Source organism: Micromys minutus (genome assembly GCF_963924665.1).
Source record: "Micromys minutus genome assembly, chromosome: 2".
NCBI classification, from domain to species: domain Eukaryota; kingdom Metazoa; phylum Chordata; class Mammalia; order Rodentia; family Muridae; genus Micromys; species Micromys minutus.
Genome location: NC_137971.1, coordinates 59,269,681 through 59,280,542, shown reverse-complemented (window position 1 = coordinate 59,280,542; position 10,862 = coordinate 59,269,681). Strand labels below are relative to the sequence as shown.

The following is a 10,862-nucleotide window of genomic DNA, read 5'->3' as shown; positions in this document are numbered from 1 at the left end:
AGTGCCACTCTAAGAATGTCACTATTAAGCACATGTAATAAATTCTTTTTCACTGATGGTCTCTGTTCTTCATGTGTTCTTCGATCAGATAGAAAAGGGAATGATTGTGAACCACGAGTATTTTGCTTTCAGTACCTAGGGTTAGGGAGATTTGTACAGTCTCTGCATCCCATAGGAGCTGTGAGGGAAGGTTCCAGCACAGCCACAGGTTAGTCCAGGATCCTAATTCTCTAAGAGACATCCTTGTTGTTTCTGTGCCCTACCCAGCCAGCCAAACCCCGCTAGGACACGGTATCTGGAAGGGAGCAGGAGGAAACCCTGGGAAGGACACTGGACACACACTACAGGAATGCTGGGGCAGCTGTGGAGCAGATGTTGAGATAGCTCACAGTGATACAAGTCCTACTGTAAGTCTACCTCCTGAAGGGAAGGCAGCAGAAGCTGCCTATGATGTGGCAGAATGCCAGGACTACTAGGGGACTAGGGGAGGCTTCTCTTGCTGTCACATGTTCACAGATCTAAGAAAGACAGGAGCACAGCATTTCAGAGTCCTTCAACAAGGAGAGATGCTTTTTGTTTCTCTTTTGTTGTTTTGATATTTAGTTTCATTCTGTGTAGGCACACATGAGAATTACAGTGATATGGTTGTTGGGAATCCAACTTGGATCTTCTAAAGGAACAGTGTGTGCTTTTAACCACTGAGCCATCCCTCCAATCTGAGAAAGCTTTTAAGAGCCAAATGGAAATTCCAGAGATAGAAGTACAGTATTTGAAACTAAAATTTCACTACAGGACTTCCAGGGAGAGATGGGATAATGCAAGTCAAGGAACTGGGAGAAGTGAAAAGACTAGGTCATATGGCTGTAACTCCAACACTGGGAAGGCTGAGAGTTCAAGGACAGCCAAGAATACAGAATAAATCCCAGATTGGGTGAGGGGCAAGGAATAGAGAGAATAAAGCTTCACAGAAATAGGAAAGATAATCTTAAAATTTGAATGCACGAAAGAGTAGTGCTAGAGATATCACGTTACCTGCTTACAAATTAGTATACAGAGTGATAATAAAAACAACCCAGTAGCTACACAGAGAAACCTTTTTTTTTGAAAAGACAAAACAAAAGAAAACCAGCATGGTAAAGGCATGAAAACAGGTAAGTAGATTAGTGGGGATAAAGCAACCAGAAATATAATGATGATGATGATAAAATGTGTAGCTCATATAGCTAAAGTCATCTAATCTGAAAAAGGTATCAAATACTTGGGGGGAAAGACAGACTTTTCATGTATAGTCCTGGGGAAGAGTGGGTAGCATACATACTGAAGAATAAAACCAGACCCTTGGCTTTGTCTGCACAAAACTCAAGCTGGATCAAAGGTCTTAATATAAGACCTGGAACTCTGAAATTGTTAGAAAAAAAAAACATGTCAAGATGAAGGCATGGACAAGGGCTTTCTGTTAAGAACCTAAGAATCTCAGAAAATCCAAGAACTGATGTGCAGGATTTACAAGGAATGGAGAAGTATATGGTGAAAAGAACAGGCAGCCTGCAAAGTGGGAGGAGCTCCCTGCTAGCTGTCTGATAAGGTATTACTACCTAGAATACTGGTTCTCAACCTGTACATCATGATCCCCACAGGGGTCACATATCACATATTTACATAACAATTCATAAAAGTAGCAAAAATATAGTCAGGAGGTAGCAACAAGAATAATTTCCTCACAACACGAGGAACTGTATTAAGGGTGGCAGTGTTAGGAAGGCTGAGAACCACTGATCTAGTCTAGAAAGAACATAAGACATTAAACACCAAAAGAACAATAATAGTATCAATAAGTACACAACTGAATTGAAGTTATTAGAAATGGCCAATCAATATATGAAGAAGAGAGATTCCACTTGTCAGGATTATGATCATCAATAAAACGAGGACAAAGCCTGGAGGGTGGCTTAGTACTAGCAAGTACTGCACTTGGAGAGGACCAGAATTCAGTTCCTAGCACCGATAGCAGGCAGCTCACACTGCCTGTATCTCTAGCTCTAGAGCAAACAGTTCATTCTTCTCCAAAGGCACTTACACTCGTGTGCATATAACTCCACACAGGCACACACACCGAATTTTAAAAAATAATACTTTGAAGTCGTGTCTCACTATGTAGTCTGGCTGCAACTTGCTATAGAGGCCAAACTGGCCTTGAGCTCCCAGAAATGTGCCTGCCTCTGCCTCCTGAGTTGTGGGATTAAAGGCATGCATTATCATACCTGGAAATAAAATAACTTAAAAAAATACTAATCAATGATTGGCAAGAGAGACAGCTCAGAGGTTAAGAGCCCTGGCTGCTCTTCCACAGGGCCTTCTGTTCTCCCATTCAGTTCCCATCACCCACATGGTGGCTTACAAGCATCCCAGGGGATCCAACATCATCTTCTGATCATACTATACTTACATAGTACACAGACACATGCAGGCAAAATACTCCTCCATGTAAAAGAAAAGTCTTAAAAATTTAAAATGAAAGCAAAGTCTGGAGAAGATGTGGAGGAAAGGAACTTTTAATACTGTTGGTGTGATGTATATTACAGAAACCAAAGTGATGGTCACTCAAAAACTAGCAACACGGGCTGGAGAGATGGCACAGCAGTTAAGAGCACTGACTGCTCTTCCAGAGGTTCTGAGTTCAATTCCCAGCCACCACATGGTGGCTCACAACCATCTGTAATGGGATCAGTCATCTTCTTCTGGTGTGTCTGAGGACAGCCACAGTGTACTCATATACGTAAAGTAAATAAATATTTTTAAAAATTAAAAAAAACTAACAACATAAGCTGCATCTCACTCCTCAGTACACACACACACACACACACACACACAAAGAGGGAGGAGGAGGACAAATGATTGTGGAAACAATGTTGTAGTATCTTAGACAAAGTCACTGTCTGACCCAGCTACTTCTCCACTCTTAGATCTATACCCCAAGAGAAATGGAGACACATTCACATAAAAAAATGTACAGGAATGTTCATAGCAGCATGATTCACAACAGGCAAAAGATAAAAAGCAACTCATATAATCAACTATCAAAAGGATAGACATTATATACATATAACTGGAATATTTTCAGCCAGAACAATTCCATTTCTAGTGAAAGTCCTGAAGAGTAAAAACAACACAGGTGGAGTGTTGGTTTGCAGTAGGTTAGGGCTGGGCAGTGGGGAAGAATAGGGAAAGTGGCTAAAGGAGAGAGTCTATTTTAGGGGATGAAAATGCTTTAACATTGACTGTGGTGGTGGTGAAGAACAGACAGAATGGGGAACAAGAAGGCTTGTGAGTCGTTTCTCAGCATAGCTCTTTTACAGAACAGAGTGAAGGACCATGAGAATCTGGAGTCGCTGCGCTGCTGTCTTGTAACCCAGAGAACGGCGTTCAGTGTTGACTGAGAGCAGAGATGTGAACCTGGGTACTGCTTCCTTCCCTTCCCTTCCCTTCCCTTCCCTTCCCTTCCCTTCCCTTCCCTTCCCTTCCCTTCCCTTCCCTTCCCTTCCCTTCCCTTCCTTTCCTTTCCTTTCCCTCCCTCCCTCCTTTCTTTCATCTTTCTTTCTTTCTAATTTTGGCCTTAAGATAATTGTTCCTTTTTTTCCTTTTATTAATTCTTTTTATTTTACATCAGGCACCCCAGTCCTACTCATCCCTCCTCACATCCGCCCTTTGCTCTTGCAACCTCTCACAGTATCAAATAAGAAACACACAAACAGGTATTCACAGATCATTATGCTTAATCTATACTCACCAAGAAAACTGACTGTTTCCATGTTACTTTCTGTCCTACATGTACTTTATGCTTATGGTAACTAGTGGGATTTCAATCCATGCTATCAAACCTCTAAAAGAATTAAGTACTGACAAAAATATATCCAAATAGTGTTATGCCAAAATGCCTTTAAAAATCTGTACATGTATCCCTTTTTTTTAAAAAAACAAATAAAGTTGTAAGAGAAAAAAAATCCACACAAACAGACCAAACAAACAAACAAAAACCCAAGAGCCCCCAAACCAAAACATCTTGTCATGGAAGTTGTCGTATGTCGCAGTGTGTCCCACAGAATACCCCATCAGGGTCTGCTCACCCTCACTGGCACCCCCACCACCAGGGCCAGGTCTGCTGTGCTGTCCAAGGGAAGGTGTGGGGCCAGCGCTCCCAAGTGCTACCTCCTGTGACAGGTAGAGCAGGCTCTCCAGAGCATCACACCCATTGAGGGGTGAGACCAATTCTGCCTGGACATACGCTTGCTCCCCAGCAGCTGCCCAGACTAGGGATTTTCCAGGGATCTCTAGTGGCAATATATGCCCTGACATCAGCACTGACCTCTGCTGCTGCATAGCCACAGACCCAGGCACAGCCCTCAGAGGCAGCGCGGCTGGGACTTCACCATGGCCTCGGGTGGTGGGGCTGGCTATTCCTCTCCATCCTTTGTCTCTAGTTCCATCTTTTTTCTCAGTGCTCAAACTGTCCCTTCTCTTTATCTCCCTGGGAGGGACTGGAGTGAAATAATTGAACTCGGGTCCTCTGAAACAGTAGACAGTGCTCTTAATCACTGATCTAGTTCTATAGCCCCTACGTCCTGCTTTAAAGGGTAAATTTTTTTAATTATATGTAGATATGTGTCTGCATTTGGGTATGTGCACATGAGTGCAAGTACCTGTAGAAGCTAAAGGCATTAGATCCCAGGAGCTAGAATTACAGCGGTTTTGAGATGCCTGATGTGGGTTCTGGGACTCAAACTCAGGTCCTCTGGATCAACAGTAAGTGTTCTTAACCACCAAGCCATCTATCTCTCCAGCCCCCAGGTTTTGCTTTTTTAAGGCTGCCTTTTAAAAACCACATTCTGAAGCGCTTGTACAGGAAATCATATGCCCTTCAGAATATGTTCCAGAGTAACCAGAGTAACCTCATGGAGGAGCCCTTCTAAAATTTGAGATCTGTGGTGATTTGAGTAGGTATGTCCCTTATAAACTCATGTGTTTGAATGTTTGGACCATAGGGAGTGACACTCTTAGGAGGTGTGGCTTTGCTGGAGGAAGTATGTCACTGTGGGGTGGGCTTTGTGGTTTCATAGATAAAGATCAAGATCAACTACCTCTCTAGCACCATGTCTGCCTGCATGCCACCATGCTTCCTGCCATGGTGATAATGGATTAAACCTCTGAAATGGTAAGCCATCCCCAATTAAATGATTTTTTTATGAGTTGCTGTGGTCATAGTGTCTCTACATCAATAAAACCCTAAGACAAGGGCCTTGCACTGGTAACTGTTGGGACTGGGAGGTGGGGCTGTGGCTGTTCATAACCCATTCTACCTCTACCTCTCCTTCTCTCCCTCCATTCCCAATCACATATCAAGTGTGTATGAATGCACGTATGACCACGAGATTCTTTCTGTATGAGCTTACATTTTCCATAGTAGACAAAAAAGCTATTTGGATGCCAGTGTATTAGGAAGCTTGTGTTCAACCAAAATTTGTCTTCAGGCTGCACAGAAGGGGCAGGCAACACGCCACTCTATCATCATAGTGTTTCATGTGACTCAAGCCTACAACATCCAGCAGGGAGCCATTACTGTCCCTCTCCTTGAAGCGGCTCAGGAGACCTAATGTCACCAGATGTTTTCTGTAGCAGCAGGAAACAGAACAATGCTTACTGAGTCCTAAGCAGACCTAAGAGCCAACTTCATTATGACACTTCCAGCAAACTTGAAGTTTACAAACAAGCTTGTGGGACATCATGGGGGGGGCAGTTTCACAGCTGCACAGCTTCTGATTGGTCCTCCTCTTCTACCAACAGAAGTCATACTCAGTCCCAACAAGTGCTGCTGACCTTCATTTACTGCCACCATACTCTGTTGTCCCTAAGCTTAAAAACCATTGCTCATCTTTTTGGTGATGTATCATCATCATTCTGATCCTGAAATTAGCTTTATTCTAAAAATTCATGATTGATTTAACAAAGGAAAACCTCATTCTTGTTTAGTTTTTGTTGGTTTTGAGATAGGGTCTCACTATATAGCCTTGACTGACCTAGTACTATTTATAGACCAGCCTGGGCATGAACTCACAGAGACCTACCTGCCTTTGTTTCTGGAATTCTTGAATTAAAAGCATGTACAAACATGTTCAACAAATGAAAATCTTATGATTTTCTACTTACTTGATTATTATAAGCACAATATTTATTCATTCATAAAACTTCTTAGTAACCACCTCCAGATAGGATACCGTATAATCTGGAAAAGGAAAGGTGGCTGAAAACTTATTGCTAATACCTCTTAAGTTGGAAGCATCTCCTTCAAAAGCCAAAAATGGGCCAATGGCACCTTGGTGTTCACCCAACTTATTCATCAAGTCTCCATAATGGGACAGATAAGACACTTATGCTTAAAGGGTGAGTCATATCCCCTCCTCTGTACTTAGGCTCTTCCAGAGGTCACCTGTGGTCTACACTATTTCACTTCTTGCCTATTTCCTGTCCTTCCTACTTTACGTCCAGAGAGACATGCTCTACCCCGAATAGCCTTTAAGCCACTTAGTCTAGTGGCCTCCCTGATACAAGTTTCCAAGCACAGGGCAGGGTCTCCAAATCTACTCTCAAGGGTCCAGACTTGTCAGTTGAAAGAGTTTAGACTGGGAGCCAGGACTCTGGGATTCAGAAGACTATCCGTAAGATGCTGAATGACAGACCCAGAAAATCCCTTCACAACTGGCTCTAGCCCAGTTTGAAGACCTCCATTGTAAAGCTGCAATCTGAATCCAGGATTCAATCTGGGCATGAACAGCTTCAGGTCCTATCAGGGCCCAAGTCCTGCAACCACATTTATAGTCAGCTCCCTCCAGAAAACTTTCAGTCTTGACAGATGTGCCCTAGCCTTGCCCCAAAGGCAAAAACAATGCTGATGGGAAGAGCACCTATTGGTGTGACAAGAAGGTGTGAATACATCCTACCTGCTAGACCACCAGAGCCATGCCCACCCTGGGGGAGGACTCTAGAAACTAGTCGCATAATTGGACTGGCTCAGTGTAAGGATCTGAGGGGAATATTTCTGTCTGGGTATTTTGGGTCAGAGAGACAAACTAGCAACCTGACCACTCAGCTGATCAGCAGTTTCTGATCAGACTTTGGTGGCCCATGTTATCACATGCTCTTGGTCATCAGACACAGATCTGCCACAGAGACATAGATCCACTATGAGGTTGTAGGGTGGCGCACACCATGCTTCCCTGAAATGTGCATTCGATTTTCATTTTCCTGTGGTTTCAGGATTGTCAGCACCCTCACCATGGCTGTACATGTTTGTGGTTTGGTCAACTCCATCAGTCACCTCAGAGTTGAGAGCAGAACCAAAGCAATGCTGAAAGTTAAGAGGCAGCAACTAGGTTGGGTGTGGAGGCTCACGTCTGTAATCCCAGGACTCAGCAGGCTGTGGTAGGAGAATTGCTTTGAGTCTGGAGCTCGACTGCACCTCACAAGTAGGTCCAGGTCAACCAGGACCTGCAAGAAGCTGACTTGGTGGGTGGGATCTCAGGAGCCATGTACTGGGTTCTCTGTATGAGAGAGAGAGAGAGAGAGAGAGAGAGAGAGAGAGAGAGAGAGAGAGAGAGAGAGAGAGAGAGAGACTCTTCCTTGCAGCCTTCACTCTCTGTATCTGATACCACTAAAACTGAGCCATTTAACTTTTTAATAAACCACATCGCTGAGCATTGTGATGTATGCCTTTAATCCCAGCACTTGGGAGGCAAAGGCAAGTGGACCTTTGTGAGTCTAAGGCCACTCTTGGAGAATAGCAAGTACTAGGGTCTGTTAGGGCTACATAGTGAAGATTTTTGTCTCAAAACAAAACCTATCTGGCTCCCATTTTTCCAGCAGACACAGGGCAGAGGAATGTCAATAGGTATCAGTAGGCAATTCCATGCGACATTATCTTTTCTCCTTTATTTGGAGCAGATGGACCAGTGAAGGTCCCAGGACAGCAGTTTTCCCGGAGCTGCCTTGGACTGCTGAGCATAGCCCAGTCTTTCCCCTCCTCCCAAGCAGAACATCCTGACCATCCATCATCCTTCACTGGGAAATCCCTGGTCCTCCCTCATGAACACACAACCAGCAGACCTCTGCAGCAGGTTCTTCCTCTCCATCTTGAAGGTTGGAAGAAGGGGCTGAGACCTTCGTGAGCCCTCAGCACTCTCCAGCTAAAGTCTCCAGATTGTGGCAAAAGCTTACCGTGGAAATAGCCACAGGTTTTATCAGTGCCGGTGGTCAGGAACCCGAAGAGCCTCAATCTTGCATGATAGGGTTGAGAATCCATCAGGGGCAACAGGACAGAACAGCTCAGACAGTCTGTTTTTTTTCCCCTCAGATAAAGGGAGAATAAAGGTGCAAGTCCGGATTCCTAAACAAGTCCGCCATTTTTCTAAGGCGAGTCAGAATTGTAGGGGCAACTGGCACTCAGAATAACTCTTTTGGGACCTTTGCAGGCCTCGCCTCCTACTGCACCCACAACGGGGGTCTGAGGCACTCGACACTGGGTTTCATCTCTCTATTGATTGGACACCTGCTGGCAAGAGGCGGAGCTTCGGTCCCTGCTGCCTGCCTCCCACAACCTTCCATCTCCCCAGCAGGCTCTTCTCAAAGCTCAGAAGGTGCTGCCCGGCAGCCACCCTTTCTTTGGGGCGTACCAGCGGCACATCGCCTCCCCTGCTCTCAGTCCATTCAGTATTTTTGCCTCTAGCTCCTTGAACGACGTATACTCTAAAAACAAAAATAATAATAATAATAACGGGGTAAAACCTAAAACGTGTAGAAGTTTCCATTTGGTCACAACGCACATCTAGTTGGAGTGATAGCAATTTCTAAGTGTCTTCCTAGCGGTTCGACGATCTCGTTTTTATTTTAACTTCTTATGGAATTTGTTTTCTTATGCCAGTTTAATCGAGCCTCTCTGAAGTCCTCGGGAGTAGGGGCAGGATGAATACAAGGAGCGCACCCACCCCAGAAGTACTTTGTCGACCTCTTTGTATGAAATAGGAAGATCTGCTTTTGTCCGTTTCAAGGACTTTATGAAATTGTGTTTTCGTTCAGAAAAGAGATTGGACGTGGTTTTAGGAAAGTTTAAAATAATTGTAAGATGTCTATAAATAGGCTCCAGTCATCAGGAGTAACATCGAATAAATGGGGGGGAGGCCCCAAAAAACTAAAATGAAAGGTCAGAAGGGCGGGCGGAATTGCGGTGCAGCCCTGAGTCTAACCAAGAGGTTAGGACTTGACCCCATGGTCTAAGACAAGTAGTACATGCCGTAAGCTGCGACCGGCCCGGCGAGGATCCCAGGAACCGCGTTGCCGCCGAAAGTGGCCGCGGAGCTGTGCATCTGGGTGCCCAGTGGGAAGGGAAGGGCAAACGCCGCCGGCAGTAGTGGCTTGGCAGCCAGCTTCAGCTTCTCCAACTCAGCCTCCTGCAGCCGCTTGGCCTTGGCTCGGCGGTTCTGAAACCAAATCTTGACCTGAGTCTCGGTGAGGCTCAAGCTGCTGGAGAACTCGGCGCGCTCCGCAATGGACAAGTATTGCTTCTGGTGAAACTTGCGCTCAAGCGCCAGCAGCTGCGCGGTGGTGAAGGGTGTCCGGGGTTTGCGGTTGGTTTTGTGTTTGCGGAGGGTGCAGGGTGGAGGGCTGGGGGCACCTGAAAGGAAAGAGAAGCACAGGGCGAGCTCTCAAACGCGGGCTGCACATCCCTATTCCGGCATTCTCCCATCCTTACAAAGGAAGGTCGGTGTTCCTTGGCTCCGTGACTGCTCCGCTCAGAGTAACGAAGTGCCCAAAGCCACGTGGGTAAGCAAATCAAAGAGGCAGGGAAGTGGAGGGGTCGCCTTAGACTTAGATCTGCTCTTCCAACCCGTGATCTTGCACCCCAAGTAAACTGGGGACTAGCTACTTGTAAAAAGAGCTAAGCTGGGGCTGGGGGCGGTGCAATAACTGGGGATGAGTAGTGGTCAGGGCTCCAAACTGACCAGTTAGCTGTCGCGGGCACACGCAAAGTGGGCAAATGGTGCAGAGCGTGAGCGGAAAGGCATTAGGGTGTCTGTTATGGGCTGCGGACCTCGCCCAAGAAGAGACCTAGACCGGGCTGTTGGGTTTGTGCTCCCACCGTCAGTTATCTTTGCTCTTGGACTGAGCCCGTTAGTGGCTAGTGATTAAGTTCGGAGCAACAAGCGCACATACTCCCCTCCCCCACCTTAGATTTTCGAGCCTTGACGGCGCGTCCCTTTTCAGGGCCTGGGACCGGGAGACTGAGCACTTACGTGGGGGGCACGAGTGCGCGACCGGTGAGGGCCAGGCTCCAGGCTTCGAGGCGCCGGACGGCCTCTCTTCCTCCAGCTCCCCAGACTCCGAGCCCCGTACGCGCTCAGCCTCCAGCAGTGACTCGACGCTGAAGGGGAGTGGTCCCTGCTCTATGTGGCCCCCGCCGCGAGCTTCGAGCCCCTCCGCGTTCATGTCGACTGTCGCCTGGGCCATGCATGGGATGGCGGGTGCGGGGCTAGCCGCCCGGCTGGGACGCGTGAAACCCAGCGGCGATTTATTTTGCCAGTACCCTGGACTCCGTGGATCTCCGACCCCTCCGCACCCTATAAAAAGGTGGCACCGCTTTCATGCGCCGCTACCCAATGGTTGTTTCAGCCGATGTGCTGGCCTCAGTGCGGGTTGGATTCAGTGCTTTCGGGGGCGGGACCGATAGAGAGGGGCGGGGCCTCTGCCTGGGAACTGAGTGCCCCGAGACCTAGGGTAGCCTTGTCGCGCCCACGTCAGGCTTTCGTGACCTACTGCCG

General features: G+C 46.6%; 1 protein-coding gene across 1 annotated transcript; it reads right to left on the bottom strand.

Moving 5' to 3' along the window:
* Nucleotides 1–9,317: 9,317 nt before the first annotated feature.
* LOC308416446 (homeobox protein MSX-3) lies at nucleotides 9,318–10,551 on the bottom strand (the record flags this gene model as incomplete). The annotated part of the gene is made up of 2 exons (XM_080911440.1): nucleotides 9,318–9,718; nucleotides 10,338–10,551. 2 exons carry the CDS (start codon nucleotides 10,549–10,551, stop codon nucleotides 9,318–9,320), a joined length of 615 nt encoding a protein of 204 aa, XP_080767566.1.
* Nucleotides 10,552–10,862: the final 311 nt, after the last annotated feature.